The sequence below is a fragment of the Eublepharis macularius genome, chromosome 19 (assembly GCF_028583425.1).
Source record: "Eublepharis macularius isolate TG4126 chromosome 19, MPM_Emac_v1.0, whole genome shotgun sequence".
Taxonomy (NCBI): domain Eukaryota; kingdom Metazoa; phylum Chordata; class Lepidosauria; order Squamata; family Eublepharidae; genus Eublepharis; species Eublepharis macularius.
This window is the reverse complement of record NC_072808.1, coordinates 19,874,346-19,893,258: the sequence shown is the minus strand read 5'-3', so window position 1 is coordinate 19,893,258 and position 18,913 is coordinate 19,874,346. Positions and strand designations below refer to the sequence as shown.

General features: G+C 48.0%; 1 protein-coding gene across 2 annotated transcripts in view; it reads right to left on the bottom strand.

The window, feature by feature from the left end:
• Positions 1–2,702: 2,702 nt before the first annotated feature.
• KHSRP (KH-type splicing regulatory protein) overlaps positions 2,703–18,913 on the bottom strand; it is a 30,440-nt gene continuing 14,229 nt past the window's right edge. Inside the window, exons 6-20 of one of the 2 annotated variants that reach the window (XM_055003339.1) lie at positions 18,389–18,460; positions 17,845–17,902; positions 16,530–16,701; positions 16,169–16,267; positions 11,667–11,765; positions 11,351–11,453; positions 10,848–10,948; positions 9,450–9,591; positions 9,201–9,361; positions 8,980–9,095; positions 7,724–7,812; positions 7,437–7,631; positions 6,052–6,129; positions 5,761–5,924; positions 2,703–3,437 (exon numbers count right to left, since the gene is read on the bottom strand). In XM_055003339.1, coding sequence (XP_054859314.1) covers positions 3,429–3,437; positions 5,761–5,924; positions 6,052–6,129; positions 7,437–7,631; positions 7,724–7,812; positions 8,980–9,095; positions 9,201–9,361; positions 9,450–9,591; positions 10,848–10,948; positions 11,351–11,453; positions 11,667–11,765; positions 16,169–16,267; positions 16,530–16,701; positions 17,845–17,902; positions 18,389–18,460 — 1,658 coding nt within the window. In that variant the 3' untranslated portion in view covers positions 2,703–3,428. The remainder of the gene's footprint in view (positions 3,438–5,760; positions 5,925–6,051; positions 6,130–7,436; positions 7,632–7,723; positions 7,813–8,979; positions 9,096–9,200; positions 9,362–9,449; positions 9,592–10,847; positions 10,949–11,350; positions 11,454–11,666; positions 11,766–16,168; positions 16,268–16,529; positions 16,702–17,844; positions 17,903–18,388; positions 18,461–18,913) is intronic. The other variant, XM_055003340.1, reaches the window with a different exon arrangement.

Genomic DNA, 18,913 nt, shown 5'->3' with positions numbered 1-18,913 from the left:
GGATGGATTTCTCCCCACCCCCCCCAAGCCTCCAGTATGGTGGAACATGCTCTCATCGATTGCTCCCTTCAAAAATCGGAAACAGGCGGAACTCCATAAAACTCTTTATGCAAGTTCGTGCAAGTGAACAAATTTGTGTTGTCTTACATTCATGTGCTGTCTTTCCCCCAAGCGGAGCATGTTTGCTAACTTCACAGGATCACAGGGGAAAATGTTCAGGTTTGCAGAGTCACTACAGAGTCACTAATACAGAGCATTAGTTTTGTTCTGTTTCCACTTCTTTCTCCCGTGGTGTTTGATTCATTCTTGTTGGGAAGTGGGGATGCCATTGCTCTTAGCATCACTTCTCTAGTTTGTCCCCCCCCCCCCCCCCCGTTCTGTTAAAAGCCAGTGTGGCCATGGACCACTTTCATTTCATTTACTGTGAGCTTTTTCACAATTTTTAAAAACTCTGCTGTACCATAGGATAGCTTGCTTGATTACCTCCCCTTTTCCATTGGTTAAGCCTTGCTTGGTTGTTGTTGGGATAAAATAGCGTGATCCAAGACAGCTTGATGCTGATGGTTGTTGTGGATTTTCCGGGCTGTATAGCTATGGTCTTGGCATTGTAGTTCCTGACGTTTCACCAGCAGCTGTGGCTGGCATCTTCAGAGGTGTAGCACCAAAAGACAGAGATCTCTCAGTGTCACAGTGTGGAGAAGATCTTCACGGCTATACAGCCCGGAAAATCCACAACAACCATCGTTCTCCGGCCGTGAAAGCTTTCCACAATATAGCTTGATGCTGGTTTTACTGTGTTTGGCTGGATGTCTTTTGTAAAAATAGAATTACTCAGTTGAAATCACAGCAACAGAGGCATTTCTCCTGTTTCCACCTTCAGAGTAATAAACACTCTCAGAAAGCATTTCACATACCGCTTTTCTAGAAGACATGAGCACGTTTGAATTATGTATTATGGCCATCCTTTCCGTTTTTTTACAACCTCTCACCCATAATTGTTGCAAATCCTCACAAATTTCTAGCTGTGTGAAAAGACACTTCTCTCCCTCATAAACCTGTGTGTGTATTCCTTTGTCACGTCATCAGCAGCAGGTTGTGAAAGTGGGGAAACTAGTGAGTGAGCAGGTGACGAGCTATGAGCCCCAGTGCACAGCCAGTCTGCCGACCGCACTGCTTGCCCACAAAGCAGCCCCAGTGGGGCTGTGCCTGGAGGAGTGAGACTGGGCAATGGCAGCTGGCAAAAAGCAAGCAACTCGCCCTCCTCTTCCCATGTGCATGCACAAGGATAAGGTATCACATGAGATGCAACCCCACAATCTCGGAGGATCTGGGATAAAACTCGTGCCGGTCTGTCCACAAAATCAAGGTTTGTGACTGCATGAGCGAGTGCACAGACAGCTAATGGGAAAACATGATTGTGTTTTCACACTTGCACCAACTTGTGTAAGTCGTATCATGTAGTTCTCAGAAGAAAGAGCTAAGCTTTTAGCACTAGACTTTTAGCAGAAGGTATTAAACAGGCAGGAGGACGCCTGGCCTTGCAAGACACCAGGAACATAAGACAGCCTTTGTTAGCGTTAGTTGGCCACCTTCCTGTCAACTTGGGGGTGGGTGGGAGGGAGAAGATTTATGTGAAATAGAACACGCCTACTTCACAGCTGGGGGAACACATGAAGGTATTAGGTTACAATGCCTTTACTGGGTACCTGCTCTTAATCTCTGGACCAGCAGCAACCTAATGGTTGCCCAACCAGCCAGTAACTGAAGCTGTGTGTTGCAGGGGGTGAGGTGTTAGAATAGGACCCATCAGCTCCACTCAAGACTCCCTCTTGCAGTTTATCACACCTGTAGGCAAGAGAAGGGCTTTACATCCCCAAATGAACATGCATTATTCCACACTGCATCACCTGGAGAGCTTTGGCCATGCCTACTGCCACGTTACTACTGTACCAGCCCCCTTTGCGCCATCACTTGAAATGGCCACAAGGTCGTGGAAAACAGGATGTGGTGAGGGTCACCAACTTTGGCTTTAAAAGGGAAGTGGAGAAATTCGTGGAGAATGGGGCTATCAATGGCATCGCGTCATGATGGACGCCTACTCCCTCCAGTACCAGAGGCTGCTGGCGGGCACAGGTGGAGGAGGCTGTTGCCGTCAGCCTGCTTGGGGGCTCCCTAGAGGCAGCCAGCTGGCCACGGTGTAAAGAGGATGCTGAACTTGGGCTTTTAGTCTGATCCAGCACAGCTCTTCTTACGTTCTTTAAATGTCCCTCTAGGTATCAGAAACATCAGCCAAGGAGCTTGGAGGAAGAACAGCTCGGAGGGAAGTTAGCCCAGGGCATCTGATGGAACCACCCCATGAAAAGGCATCAGCCGTCCCCTGGACGTTGCTCCCCATGCCTTGTTCATGGACTCCTGTGCGAACAATGCTGCCCCTGCTGTGCCCCCAATAAATCAAACTGGAAGGAAGCAGCACTGAACGCTGTCAGATCTGACCAGAGTGTGCTGCTGCACTCAACTGACAGATTCTCCCAGTGCCAAACTAAAGCTGAGCCCACTGAAGAGCCCCACAGAGACTTTCCGCTGCTACCAGGGGGCATCAGACAGGAAAAATGGACCAGAACTTATTCCTGGTGTCCTTGGTGAAGGTAAAGCAGCCCCCCTAAGGCCTTCCCTTTGGAAACACACACGGCTGCATCAGAGTCTTTAAAACAAAAAAGCATTTTATTCAACAAAAATGCACAATGCCTGCTCAAACTATAAAAACACAGGAAGCTCTTAATTCATGACCATTATTCAGGCTTTTACAACAGCTATATTGTGAACAAACATCAGCTTCAAAAAACCCTATGGACAGAGAGAAGGACAGACACCACCCAGCAGACACGGGGGGATGTTTTGTTATCATTTATTTGTGAAGTTAAAAACGAGCGGTAAAAAGTAAAAACTGAGCATACAATTGTTTGTTTCAATCTCCTCTTGAACAGACAAAAAACACGACAGATCAGTCCCAGCAGTGGAGAAATGGAGGGGCGGGGGAGGGTTTGTCTGAAACACCAACACCTTCGTCCGAGGAATGTTCCAACTCTAACTAAAAAGCAGAGTGACTTTTCCTTGTAAAGTTTTTTTTTAAACAAAACAGAAAGAAAAGAGGAAGTGTTACCCTGAAAACTGAGGTGTGTGTCAGGCAGGGTGGGGTCTGGCGGCAGCGGTTTTTAGTCGGCTATCTTCTACAGCTGCTGGCTCAACATTAGGGGTTTGGAGATTTGGATTTACTTTAAGAGACTCAAAGGCGGTGTGGCCAAGATTCCCAGAAGAAGCCCAGCAATCGGAGCTACAGGCCAGCTCCCTTCCCACCCCGCCGCTTCCCGCAGCAGCCACCTCTTTTCCCAAAACAAAGATTCTCAGAGATGGGGAGGTTCACATTCAACTCACTGAGCCTGTTGGAAGAAAAGTAAAACAAAACTGTAACTAAAGCTAAAGGCAGGAAGCAAAGGCGACAGACATCCTAGGACCACAATGGGAAATTTGGCTTGAAACGTCAAATGCACGCACACAGTTGCCATTTTGAAAAGCCTGTTACTCATGTATGCAGAAGCACTGGGGCCTAAATAAGACTCTGGTGCTCTGGGCCAATTTCCCCCATCCATCTTGTCCCACTCTGTTACTAAAGTGCCTTAATGCTCCAAGCCCTGATGAATGAAGGGCTGGGCAAATTCAAAAATTAGGTTTGTCCTGGACCTTTGTACAACTTACTCAACTTCACTAAGTACCTTCCCAGCCCTGCCCGTTACTGGTGTTAGGAAACTATCAACAGAAACCCCACCAGAGAATGTGCCCTACTAATTGCGGCAATGGACCAGTACAACCAGCCCATGGCTTGGTGCAATCTCGCAATGTCCCTGTAGAACCACTACAGCCAGGTTGGGACACGAAGTTCAGCATCCTGCTAGCCTGCTTTTGTTAAAAGGAAAACACATACACACAAGTTCTTAGTTTTTACATCAGCTAAAATAAGCCTGAACAATCTCAGATTTTTTTTTTTTTGCTTCCAGCAGCAGGGTGTGATAATGTCTAGCAGAAACATTATGTTCTTCTGATGTCTAGCAGAAACAGAATTTTAAACCAACCCAGGCATATTAAACCAATGCAGGCAAATTTGCTTTAAGGGTGTAGACCAGATTGGGTCTCTTTGTTCTCGTCTTATCTCTGAACACACTCGAGCAACTTATGCTGCCCAGCCTTGGTGGGAAGTCAAAGGCAGAGAAACAAATCTTGAATTCAGAGACCTGGCTCCTGAAGAGTCCAGAGATCAGGCTATGCAGAAGCAGAGTGGGGCCTCTAGCTTAAATAGTTGGTATAGTTTTCTCACTGATATCCAGGCCTGTGCGCCACACTCAGAAGCCCAGCTGATGTGACTGAAGATGCTGTGGAGCTCAGCAATTTGTGTCTCTGGCTAAGGCTTGCTCTCAACTTCCCCCCGCCCATTCCATTTCCCAATTCCTCTCCTCCTTTCTTAAAGCTCAAACACATTTACCCAGTAGTACTTTTAGAGCAGGATGTATGCCGTATGTATGCAGACGGACCAGCTAGGGAGTTTCAGGATCTTCATTTCCAAACTGATATCCCCTTCTGTATAGGATAGAGCTGGCTACCTGCTGGCTACCTCTGTTCGCCACCTGACTGGACTCCCCCATCCCTGGGCAAGTGTTCTGGCATTAAAGATATCCCTCGGCTACATAAGAGAAGCAGTCTGGCATGGATTCTATGAACTACCGAGGAAGCCTGGGCTCTCAACTAAAAGCGCCCCCCCACATTCATGCTGAAGCTGCTCACATGGTCACAGTTCCTAAGTGGCCTCCGACAGAGGTGGCTGCAGGAGAACTGTCTTGCACTGGGAGAAACAGGTAGATTCACCCTGATTTGAGTGTTTGGCTTAGAGTGAACAATTTGAAAGTGCCAGATGTAGACCTTGTTAAATGGAACATTATGTCTGGAATTTTTTTTTAAAAAGTACACATGGAAATTTCTATTCCTGAAAGTGGGCAGCCTACTGTTACATCTAGCTATGAAGGGGGGGGGGGGGGATTCTTGAGATCCACAACAAGGTTTCCCTCCTTGACAGCTGCTTGCATTAATTTTTCATCTTCTGCCAAGGAAGTGGCCGAACAGCCCACTCTAGCTTCAAGTATGCGAAGTGAAAGAGCTGCCAAAACCCGAACTCCTCAACACAAACTCTAGATCTGCTGCTGAAACAGACACATAATGTGTGCTATTAAAGAACAAGGGGCTCCTCCAAATGTAAGAAACCCATTTTTGGCATTTAAGCTTGCCTGAGCTATTAGGTTACACCTAAGGAAACAAAAACAACAACAAGTGTGCTTATATGTATCCCTTCTAGACAGATTAGTGTCCGCTCAGAGTGGTGAACAAAGTCAGTGTTACTATCCCTACAATATAGCTGGGGAACTGGGGCTGAGAGAAGTGGCTTACCCATGGCTACCTGCTGAGCTCATGGCAGTAGTGGGATTTGAACTAGCAGAGTGCTAATTTACAGCCTGACCACTTCCTCTCTATGCTACAGCAGCTCTCTGGTGGGTGGGAGGATTAAAACTCCAGTCCTCTCAGTTTTTACCCATCCTCACTCACTCACTCTGCAATCCTCCCACCTCTGCATTTGGCTTTAAGCCTGGCACCATACATTTCCTGCAGACAAGTGTCTGCCAAGAGAAGGGCTGCGTCAGGCACAGTCGTACAACTCACCTGCTGTCCCTGCTGTGTGGGCGGCGGCACTGGGCCCCCGGCCCCAGGCGTCTGTCCATAGTAGGCAGCTTGTTGTCTGTAGTATTCTGCCCATGCTGCACTGTAGTCTGGCTGAGGGCCTGGGGGTGCCGCTGGACCTGCTGCCCCTGTAGCTACCTGAGCTGCTTCCAAATGGCAGAGAGAGAAGAGAATGGAGAGACTACATCAGGCAAAGCCAAAACCACCCTGAGCCCAGGCTGATGGCAGTGCTGCAACAGAGAGCTTCCAAAGCAGCTCCGGCACTTAACTCACCTTGCTTCTTATAATACTCTTCCCAAGCTTTCGTATAGTCCTGCTGTGGTGGGGCTCCAGGCTGCTGGGGCTGCTGGCCTACAAGCAGTGTCAGATAGAAGGACTTTGGTTATGCAGAGCTCTTTATGACCCAAAAGCAGTCTCACCTACAGAACTTCGATTCTGAAAGAAAGGCCTTCCGCACCCACTGTATCATCAGGGCTTTAACAGACAGATAAAATTGGGGTTCGCTGGGGACATGCCTAAAGTGGGAGGGAAAGGGTCTGGTCTCAGAAGGATACTCAGCTTAAATGTTCAGATGGCATTCCAAAGAATGGCATTAAAGGGGCCAACGTCAGCACTCCTCTAGAATTTGGTGCTAGGAAGGAAACTGACCCGCCAGGTTGCCTTGCGGCTGTCAGTGCCTGACAGAATTCAGCTCTTGCCTTCCTGCAGAGGAGCTGGATTCAACGTATGTATCTGCAGGGGACTCTCTTTAGGGGACACAGCTGCAGAGAGGCAAACTGGCTCTGAAAATTCCAGACCGGCAGCCATGATAGCCTGCAGCAGCAAAGTAAGACAGGGGTCCAGTGGCACCTGGTATACAGCACAGGCTCCAGCAGAAGCTTCCATGAGAGCCTCACAGCGTCACCAGAGATGTAGGGTGGCACGTTTCCCAAGGCCCTATTTTTCACCCCCATATGTTACTACAGTCTGCTTAACTATAGTTGTTAGAGCTTTCGTGCTGCAAGTTAACCATGCTAGATGGGCTAATGTAGGATATGAAGCTTGGACAAACAAACCCCAGTGCTTGCACATGGTCCGGGCGCGTACATGGTGTATTTGCCTTCTTTTGCTAACGTTATTTAAATACCAAAATAATTTAAATTTGAATTGAAAAGTTTTTCTGAAAAATTTCCCCATCCCAATTTTCTCAAAAAACCCACATTACGCACATGAAAGCACACACCAAAATAAACTCTTTCAGGTGCCGCTGCAACCCTGTTTTATTCTGCTCTGAAACCCATCTCCAAATTTCACTGCTTTGTTGACCCAGCCCAAACTGTTCATGAAAATTCTGCTTGCTCGTGATCAAAATCTTCCCACAAAAAGCCGGCTGGTAACACGCACTGGCTCACGCACTCTCCTCACACTGGTGTTCAAGTTCAACTCCGTTACCTGTGCCTGTATCTCAATGAGCCTTCTGAAAAGGAAGGAGGCCCAGAAGGAGCCCAACGGACTTAAGTTCATAAAAGGGGTGCAAGTTTAACAGGAGTGGAAGACAACTCCTCAAAGCATTCTGAGAATCTCTCTCGGAAGATAAAAGACGCTATTCAGCTTGGTTCCTCTAAGCCTCACCGTTATTCCTACTGCCTGCCCAGAGAGATACCTGTGGAGTCAATTACCTAGCTTTTTATAATACTCCTCCCAGGCTTTAGTGTAGTCTGACTGCCCGGTGGGTGGCGGCTGCGGCGGCTCTCCTTGCACTGGAGGTGCAGTGGGGGCAGGTGGTGCTCCCGGGACGGGGCCGGGAGGCTGCTGGTAGTAGTGCGAGTAATAAGCTGCCCAAGCTGCGTTGGGGTCTGCCGCTGCTGCTTTGCCTGGAAAGGAGACAGTGCAGGAAGCTGAACACTTCTGGCCTCCCACGGCAGCCTGCCAACCCTGGTCTGCAAAACCAGGAATGTATACTTACTTGGGTCATGAGGGGCAGGAGGTTGCCACTGGGGGTAGGCATTCCCCCAGCCTTGTGGTGGGTACTGTGGAGGTGGCGGCCCCCCTGGGCTGAAAAGAAGGAGAGAGTAAGGGTCACCGGCAGTACTGCAGCAGGCACTAGTGGACAACCTCACGCTCTAGTCCTCAGGGCAAGAGATCTGAAGCAACCTGGGAAATTGCTCCAAAGGAATTGAAAAGCTGCCCAGCAAAATAGGGATATACTGTTTGACCAGAATCAATACTTTATTTACTTTATTTATACCCCACCTTTCTCCTCCCTGTGGTGGCTGACATCATTCTCCTCTCCTCCCCTGTATCCTTAGAACAACCCTGAGAGACAGGTTAGTCTGAGTCTGTGACTGGCCCAAGGACACCCAGAGAGCTGCCACGGAAGGGTGGGGATTCGAACCTGCTGCTCCCAGATGCTAGCCCAACACTCTTACCACGACCCCATGCTGGCTCTCAACTTAGGCCTGGGCCAAGGCCCTTTGTTAATGCTAACAAGACAAGCTGTGGTGACTTTAAACCAACTCTGACATTAGTGATTACGGAGACTGAGTGGAAGCCATTGCTCAGCTTGTGTATTTTCCTGAAACGAGAACCCTATCCTGGCTGTGAGCGGGTTTATGGTGGCTTCTCAGAACAGAAGCAAAAGTGTACTTGACAGATTAACTTCTTAAATCACAGCGCTTCTTACTATAGCAATACTAACACTTCCATAAAACAGGAGAGCAAACAATCCAATATTGCTTTCATGCTTCTGGACTAGGTTGTCCTGGCACCCTGTTGTCAAAACCAGGTGCTCCCTGACTAACACTGTGCAGAATTTCCATGTGATTCAGTCTGCCATGTCAAAGTTGCCAGTTCATGGCAAGAAAGTGCAAAACTCCTCTTTGAAGCCAAGCAAAACAGTTCACAAACAATGATGATTTGCATTCTTTTTTTCTTGCCTCTTCGGATTGCCTCTTTCAAAATATCACTTGGCTTTTTAAAGGAGGCAAGTATGCCCCTGCCCCAGACAGCTGATATACTTCAAAAAAACCTCTACAAGGCAGGGGTGGGGGGGTGGCTTTGTGCACAGTTGAAAGGTTCACGAAATGAGGTCACGAGCCGGATCCCTCTCACTTAGCAGCATGCAGGATCCACTCCCACTTTTAGAGTTTGAGATGAAAACGCTCCAAGCAAAACACAAAGCAGCCGTCCAGAGCGGCACAGCTGAGCAGCCGTAGCACTTACTGGGGGGGTGCAGCGGGTGGCCCTTGATTGAAAGGCCCGGGGTTGAAGGGGCCCATTGGTGCTGGCCCAGGAGGCCCGCCAGGCCCAGGTCCTGGTCCTACTGGGCAGAGAGGACCCTAAGGAAGTAAAAAATACAATTTCCAAGTGAGACTTGCCCCGCCCCAAGGACCTCGCCCCGCCCCCACCTCGCCCCCCAGGGGCACTCCAGGGCTTGCACCTACCTCAATTTTCTCCTCAATGAGTTGCTTGGCATGGTCAATTTGCTGAGGTGATCCTCGGATGATGAACAGTTTGAAGTTGGGGTCTCCATTGGGTGGCAACTGCCGCGATATTTCTACAAAGGCGCCTGTCTGCTGGTTTATGGCCTTCACATTCTCACCTCCTGGAAGAGGCAGTATATCAATCAGGGGGGGTTGGCTGGGGCTGCTTCGGGACAGCTGAATCAAAGCCAAACAGCAGAAGATGCTCACCTCTGCCAATAACCAGCCCACACTTGTGAGTGGGGATCGAGAAGGTCATCTCTCCTCCAGGAGGCCCCCAATTACCCTGGCCTCGGCCACGGCCACGGCCTCCAGGAGGCATTCCTGAGCCTGGAGGACCTGGCGGCCCGCTCTGCAAAACAGTAACATAGCTCCCATTTAACGGGGAAAGGAAACTAGAATCAAACTATAAGGCATCCAATGGTGATTATAGTCCTTACAAACAACAAGAACAAAAATGTTACAGTTCCTCAAACACCGTGCACATGATGCTTTGAATGTTCTGAAGCATCCTCAACAAGAAGCTGAGTAACGGGAGACAGGTTCCCCAGAAAGACAGCTTGGCCAGCACTACCGCCCTCCTCCAACGTGTATCCACAAGGAAGTTTTGGACATGTTACATGGTATACCCTTAGCGCGTGGTAACAAACTTTTGTTACAGAACTCCAGTAGCCAGTTAAAACAAACTTTTAAAAAATTTCTGCTGATCTTCCTAAGTTAGGTTCGTACCCCAATTTTTAAAAAGTTGTGAAACTCTGCAGTGATTTTAACCTTTTCTGAACTTTTATTGTATTAATAATCATTTTGGGCTTTAATGAGATGTGATCCGCTTTGAGAAGTTTTGAAGTGGAAACTTGGTATATAAATAATCAAAAGCAAACGACAAGGCTCAGCAGGCCTGGCTAGCTCCTATGCGGTGTACTCTACAGTCTGCCCCAGAATCTTTTAACGTATGCATGGGACAGCAGTCCCTTAAATGATGAGAAAAGGGATTCCCTGCATGCCGTCATAGAAAAAGGAGAAGCTTCTATTTGAGAGAAACAAGACACTGCAAATCCTATTCAAAGACTTGGCCTATTCTATTCAACTCTTAGCCTGGGACTATTAAAACCTCCACATTAAAGGCTTTATTACAGTGATACTCACTCCGTGGCTTAGAAGTCTCCTGTGGCTGTTTTAACATGCCACCTGTGGCTCTTCTGAACAGTACTCCCCAATGTGGCTACTTGCCCCATATTCCAGGAGAGTGTGCAAGGGCCATGCCCAGCAGGGCTTGTCCTTGGTAGGTGGTTCCCACTTGAGACACCCACCACAGGGGGAATGAGCCAGGTGCAAGCCTTCCTGAGATGCAGGCCTTGTGCCAAGAATGAGAGCAAACATGGTGCTTTTGGCTGACGGTAACTGCAAGTGAGGCTCTCTGTGAGCTGTGGGGTGAGTACCACTGCCTTACTGTATCAATGATGCTTTAATATATCTCAAAGCGCAGGCAGACCTGATTGAGAGCATTTAAAATGACTAGTTTAAATTTATTCAATGCATGTATAGGAGACGTTTCGGACAGCAGTTCCATTGCCTCGAGATGACCCCTCCACACAGAGTGCTCCATACCCGCAGACTCTGGAGAAGATCATTGATAATCCTGGCAGCATGCTCACATCTGTCCGGGGGACCCATAATATGGGCAATCTTCTCTGGGCCTGTCCCATCATCTGCAATGGGAACCAAATGGGGAAATTCATCAGGACTCTCCTTCATTTCGCCTTTCAGAGGCTGTGCACCACCTGTACTAGCCGGTTCCACAGCTTAATTCCATGGTAATGAGACAAAAGTGCCCTGACCTGGATAGGCCAGGTGAGCCTGATCTCGTCAGGTCTCAGAAGCTAAGCAGGTCAGCCTCGGTTAGTAATTGGATGGGAGACCTCCAGCGAGGACCAGGGTTGCACTCTCTGCCACCACCAAGGACAAAAGTAAGACCAAGCCCAGGAAACAGTGGCAAGAGCCAGGCCAAGAAAACCGGACGCAGCAGACACAGGGAGAGGAGAGAAGCCACATGAAATACTCTGCCATGCAATCTGAAAACAGATCAGGAGGGGGAGATTTGGACTTCTGACCTTGCTTAAACTGTATCCGAACTCCAGCATCGTTTTGTATTTTCTTAATCATTTCTCCACTACGTCCAATAACCACACCGACAGAATGCCTGGGCACAGGAACCTAGGCGAGTTTTAAAAAACGAGTAAGCTAGAGGACAGGGGGGGTGAGGGCAAACCCAGTCTGCAAGAGGAGCAAGGCCTGGGAAACTGGCTTCAGCTGCCCCTGCACTCCAGTGGGGGGGGGGAGCAGAAAGGGCCCTCCCTCCCTCCCTCCCTCCCAGAAACCACCCCATCATCTGCCCCTTGCTTAGCAATCCCAAGCAAATGCTCTTACGTCTATTCCTCCGCCAATCCTTGAACCGTACTCGTTTCGGTCACCAAAGCCTCCCTGGTCCCGTTCTCGTAAGATGTCCATTACCATTTCACAGGCTTGCTGCAAAGAAATATGAATGTTAGTTTCAGAAAGACTTCAGCACTTTCCCAGGGATGTAAAATGTCTGGAAATTTTGTTGGGGAAGGTAAGCAGAAAAAAATTAAACATTTGAGGAAGAATTTAAATATATGCCGTACTTACTTTCTTATCAATCCCAGGCTTATTTTACTGCATTAGCAACCTAAAATGCATCACTTATAACTTAGTTAAAATATACACTTGGCAAGAGAGAAAATTTAAAAGTATAAATGCTTGAGTTTTCAACAAGTAAAATTGCGAAAATAGCCAATACTAGAAAGAATGCTGTGAATTGCTCTACCCTATCCTACCCTTAGTATCTGAATCTTAATTTTTTCACCACTTGAGAGGTAGGCAAAAAATAAAACCTGAAAACAGAACACACTAATTTGTAGTGAACAAATTATGATTTGGATAGTAACCACCACATACGGTTACAACAGAACTAGAGCATATTTGGATATTAAGTTCGATAGTGTATTACATCATACATTTTATAGCATATAAACTATACACAAAATTAATCACATTTAAACAACAAAACATATTATTGAAAGATATGTTGCGTATCTATACGACATTATCTCGTGCTGCAGATCAAAAGTTTTTATATATTCTGCACAGCAAGTGCAGTTTTGTCTCAAAAAGCATTTCACTCATGGCAGAACACAGTATTTCACTGGAGGTTTTCCCCAGTGCTTCTCAAAATATCCAAATTTCTCACTGGAATTAAAAAAAAAATCCCAAGAGGGGAAAAAGCTCCTGGGGAGGAGGGAGTTCTTCTGTCCAAATGTTCCCAGACCTCCGTATCTGTAGCCCCTTCCACATCTGGAAGGAGACTAGTCCCAGAACCTCTCCAGCAGCAGCACTTTTGTAAGTCCAGTGCTTTGGATTCTACAGCAGGGCATTGGGAGAGAGGCACTAATCTAGCCCTCCCAAGGGGATACTTTAGCAATGAAGTCAAATGGATCCAATGTTACAGCAAAAAATAAAGGAACCAGGTAGTTCTCTCAATCATGGCATTAATCACTATATATATATATATATCTTATTATATAATTGAGTAAGCGTATTTCAGACAACTCACTTTATACCCTGGTGCACCACCAGAGGGCGCTGCCATGGAGGGACGCCTAGGCAAGGCACCATGCTCCTCCAGAAAACGTGCCATGGTGGGAAGCCCAGGAGGGGAGCAAGATGGGAGCAGGTGGCAATGCCCGCCTCCCACCTTCACCCAGATGGTATTAGGAATGGAGCAGGTGGCAATGCTTATCCCCCCTCCGCCTTAACCCAGTAGGAATTAGCAGAGCAGGTGGAAATACTCTCTCCCCACCATAACCCAGCCCACCCCCGCTTTGAACCAGTTTGGATCAGGAGTGGAGCAGTTGGCAATGCCTGCCCCCTGCCTTAACCCAGCTGGTATTAGGAGCAGAGCAGATTGCAATGCCCATCCCCCCACCTTAATCCATCTGATATTAGCAGTGGAGCAGGTGATGCCCTCCCCTGCCTTAACTCAGCTGGTACTAGTGGCAGAGCAGGTGGCAATGCCCACTTCCACCTTAACCCAGCTGGTATAAGGAGCGGAGCAGGTGGCAATGCTCACCCCTTGCCTTAACCCAGCTGTTATTAGGAGCAGACTTGGTGGCAATGCCCTCCCTCTGCTTTAATCCAGCTGGTATTAGGACTGGAGCAGGCGTCAATGCCCTCCTCTGCCTTAACCCAGTTGGTATTAGTGGTGGAGAAGGTGGCAATGCCCACCCACACCTTAACTCAGTTGGTATTAGGAGAAGGTGACAATGCCCTCCCCCTTGCCTTAACCCAGCTGGTATTTGGAGCGGAACGGGTGGCAACACCCTCCGCCTGCCTTAACTGAGCTGGTATTAGGAGCGGAGCAGGTGGAACTTCCCCTCCCACCTGAACACAGCTGTTATTAGGAGCAGAGCAGGTAGCAATGCCACCCTGACCTAAACCCAGCTGGTAAAAGGAGCGAAGCACTTGGCAATGCCCACCCCCCTTCACCCAGTTGGGATAAGAAGCAGAGCAGGTGGCTTTGCCCACCCACTGCCTTAACCCAGCAGGTATTAGGAACAGAGCAGGTGGCAATGCCCACCCACCCCTTAACCCAGTTGGTATTAGGAGTGGAGCAGGTGGCAATGCCCTCCTCTGCCTTAACCCAGCTGCTATTAGTGGCGGAGCAGAAGGCAATGCCTTTCTTCCACTCACCCAGTCGGGATAAGGATCAGAGCAGGTGGCAATGCCCGCCCTCTTCAACCCATGCTGTCTTCACTCTGCTGGAGTCAGGAGCCAAGCATGCAGCAGTGCCTGCCCCCCCCCGCCTTCAACCTGCCAGAAACAGGAGCAGAGCAGGTGGCAATACCCGCACCCCCTTCACCCAGCTGGGATCAGGAACAGAGCAGGTTGTAAAGCTTGCTGCTCACCTTCACCTGTCAGGATCAGGCGCTGAGTAGGAGGCAATGCCTGTTCCTCCTGTCACCCAGCGGGGAGCAGGTGGCAATAACCACCCTCTTCACCCAGCTGTAGTCAGGTGCAGTACAGGAGGCAATGTCTCCCCTTTACCTGGCATGGAGCAGTCATGGAGCAGGTAGCAAAGCCCACCACTGTTTCAGATGGCCGAGATCAAGTAGATCAAGCATGGAGCAGATGACAATGCCCACCCCCTTCCTTCACCAGCCGGAATCAGTGACTGAGGAGGAGCGAGTGCCTACCTGCCCTCCCTCCCCTTTCTATAGCCCGTTGTATTTTTTTCCACAACGGGCTTTGTTGCTAGTATAAAAATAAATAAAGGACTTCAAGAATAACTTTCTTTGGTAATGCAGGAAAAACCCATAATTGGGGTCAAAAATACCCCTCATTGAAAACATGAGAACCCCTCAGAAATACCAGAAACATAACTGGGGTCAAAAGTGACCCTACCATTTTAAAGCATATGATTAGGGATCCCAGTTGCCGGCAAACTCCTGGTGGTTTGCCCCATTGTGCCCACCTATCACTGGTGACAGGCAACCCAGTAGCTGTCAGCGGGCGACCTAGCGGCCGCCAGTGAGCAAAGTCCTGAAGTAATGTCATAGAATCATAGAGTTGGAAGGGGCCATACAGACATACATGCCTCTGTCACATCCTTGAATAACTACTGTGGAATAATTGATTCTAATGTTTGTTCTTGTTTTTTTGAAGGTGTGAATCTGCTTGATCACTACCGGAAAGGACTGTCTGAACTAGGTGGCATAAACACAGGGGGTTTCACCTGCTGTACACACCAATTCAGGTTGCAAACACTTTCCCCTTGGGGTGCTTTCAACCCCCCAAGCCGAAAGTGTGATGTTTTTTCCACAAGTATCTCAATATAAAAATTATGGAGAGACATTTTAATTTCAACTATTTGCTCCACCTTCCTATAAAATTGAGCTAATAGGTGATAGTCCATCTATTTATACATGGAAACTGTGCTAAAATCATTTTTCAGCATTTGTTTGGTGTCACTAATCATCATCACTGATTTATATACTACCCTTCAGGACAACTTAATGCCACGCTCAGGGCGGTTTACAAAGTACGTTATTATCCTCACAGCAAATCACCCTGTGAGGTGGGTGGGGTTGAGAGAGTTCTGAGAGAGCTGTGACTGACCCAAGGTCACCCAGCTGGCTTCAAGTGGCAGAGTGGGGAAGCAAACCCAGCTCTCCAGATTAGAGTCCTGCTGCTCTTAACCACTACACCAAACTGGCTCTAGAAATCCTGAACACAATTAGGTGTAGTGCTTTCAGTTTCAAGCCAAGTCTATTGAGAGTCAGAATAAACCTCACACCTAACAAAAATGAATCTCAACTCCCCCCCCCCCCCCAGTCTTTGGGCATTCTCACTTCAGAGAATTTCAGCTTATTAGGGAGAAAGCAGAACAAGAGTAGTGTTTGTAGAAAGTTTTCCCATGATTTCCGTGGTCAAAAATACCCCGATTACTTGGGAGGGCTAGTGAGACAGAATGGCAAGAGAATAGGCAGGTTGTTTTTGGATGGTGACAATTTTATAAACAATACAAGGAGCTGGATGATTCAACTAACCTCCATTGCAAAATTAAAGCCATGCCCACTCTGATATTTCTGAACCAACAAGCCAGAGAAGAGGACCCATTTAATAGCTCTCTCGCATTTTTTAACTGTCTTGCAAAACATATCCAGGTGTGTGCACAGAATCACACAGCCCTTCTTCCAAGACACAAAGAGGAAGTTTACCATCTGATCAAGTGGCACAGAGATCCAGCAACTGAGAAGAGAACTGTGAGTCACAAGGACAAGAGTCTCTTGTTCCCACCAACCCAAGGGCACAGTCTGGAAAAACCAAACAAGCAACAAAGCAGCATGCTTTACCTGTACTTTGTAGGGGTCACCGATTATCCGAAGAGGCTTATCTACATTTGTATTTTGTGAACCGTCCTGAATTAAAATCATTTTCACTCCAGCTCGCTCCTACATGAACAAAGAGTAAGAAGTTAAGCAACACACTGTTTCTCATAATTTCTGCAAGCCAGGAAGACAACCAAAATCAATTCAAATTTCAGAAGCCTCTGAAGTCCCCCAATCTAAGTAGTCACTCCCAACTAAGGCGAGACCGTTCTCCCCCTGCCCCCACAGAAGTACTAAGCAAACATGAAAGAAGGTGAGCGATCAACAAGCATCGGGTCTGATGCAAGGAATCTTGCCCTCCTCCACCTCCCACTCCAGTACTTACCTGCAACTGCTTAATGGTCTCTCCTCCCTTGCCAATCACCAGGCCTGCTTTCCCTGCAGGGATCATGATTTCTTGTACTGTACCATTCTGCCCATTGGCGTTGTCATGGAACTGACTGGGCGGCCCACCACGTCCACGAGACACAATATCATCAAGCATCATTTTCGCCTTCCTGCAAACAGTTGGAAACACAAATGGTGTGGTGGCGAGTGATGTACTTTACTCTCTTAATAGTTCTCGAGTGTCCTGGTGTTGTAGCAGAAACTGCACCACACAGACCCCAAAAGCTGTTTCAGCCCACCTTACTTTCTTCCACTTCCAGCCATAGACTTGTGGGGATCTCTGCACACTGCTCTCTCTGGCAGTGGATTCTATTTGGATTCCTTGCCCCAAACCCTCTTGTGTTCTCTTTTCATCCTCTTGAGCAAGATGACACAGAAAAAGAAAACCCATCCTGGGGCTGCAGCACCTTCTCTATAAGATGCTGATGCACCTGGGACTTTTTAAGTTTAAAGAGACTTATGGGTTATTTTTATTTTATTTATATTTCAATTTATACCGCCCATCCCCAGGGGCTCTGGGCGGTGATGATGATGGTAGAGAGCCCTCAAGCCATAGCTGACTTATAGTGACCCCTAGCGGTGTTTTCAAGGCAGAAGCCGAGCGGAGGTGGTTTAGCATTGTCTGCCTCTGCAACCCTGGTATTCATCAGAGGTCTCCCATCCAATTACTAACCAAGGATGACCCTGCTTAGCTTGTGAGATCTGACAAGATCAGTCTCTCCTGATAGAGGCTTCTAAATAATGTATTATTTCTTTTTCTTTCTTCCATAATCCTAGAGGTCAGGGCCAGCACTCTGCTGCTTCGAATCCCACTCCTGCCATGAACTCAGTAGGTGGCCTTGGGTAAGCCGCTCCTCTCAGCCCCTGCTCCCCAGCTGTATTGCAGGGATAATAACAACAGTAACTTGTTCACCGCTCTGGGTGGGGCACTAATCTGTCCAGAAGAGCAGTATATAAGCGCAGTTATTATTATTATAACACAGACAAAACTACAGGGGGATTAGATAAATTCAGAGAAGACAGGTGCTAATGGCTATCAGCCAGGTTCACCACACGCCCTCCAGCTTCACAGGCCATCCTCCTCTAAACACCAGGGTTCTGGGGATAAACGAGAGGGAACAAGCCGCTCCTTTCATGACCTGCCCCTGCACTTCTAGAGGCATCTGCTCGGCCACTGCTGAAAACTGGATGCAGAATTACTCTGATCCAGCCCACCTCTTTAAGACTCTGACAGAGAATGAGAGGCTACTCACTGGACAGATTCTGGAGATCCTGTCAGAGAGACACTCCGCTCCGGCAATCCTCCACTGTCTGCAGAAGAAAAAGGAGGCCACTGGGAGACATATGCTGCTAAACATCTCTCTGTATTAATAAACTGGCCCACAGCCTTATCACGCAATCCCATACTATATCATCTGCAAAATCTGAAGGCGCAAATATGGTTGAAGGGGAGAACTTCAAACACACGCACGCGCACACACAAACACACATGCGGATGGCTTGCATTTGAGGGTCTGTTGTTGAGGAAGTTCATCACACAGGCAACAGCAGCACAAATGATGGCCATTTTCCAGATGTCTTCAAACTGCAACCTGGTCACATAACCATTCAAACCAGGCAGTCTACACGAGACATCTGGTACCAGGAACTTGCTTTTTGAACACATGAATTGCATATCCCCCTACACCGTTACATGTGATCACCTCGAACAGAGGGCTGGGAAGACACAAGAGAACCCCCCTTGGGGGAGCTCTGCACCCTCCTCTCTAGGCTCTGTTTCTCCTGCCTCACACCTACCTGGTGAGATCTGTACTTTGCATCCAGAGTCCTGCTGTATTTTGTTGATCTGTTCCCCACCTCTGCCTATGACTGCAAAGTAAGCAGAGGGACACTAAGAAAACTCAAACTTGAGATGAGCCATTACGCCGTGACAAGCAGGCTGAAAGGCAGCAAAGTCTGTCCTCTCTCCTCCTCAAACAGATGGGAAGAAGCCTTTGCTGCAATGATGGGAAGATACTAACTGAGCATGTTTCAGGCAGACCCAGAAAACAGAGAACTCAGAACCGGGTTCTGAAGGATCTCCCCCCCTCCCTCCCCCTCCATGAACAAACCCATCTACCAGGTGGGTTTATGAGTAGGCTGAGAATAGAGGGAGCAATAGCTGAGTGGGAAAATTCACCAAAGGTCCCGTCAAATTCCATGGTTTATAACATGGCAGGAAGAGAGAGAAACAGAAATGCTCCTCTTACATGCACAGTTCAAATATTCAGTGACAGGTAACAGAATACTCCAGGGCCATAGAGGCAAGGTAGCCTACAAGAA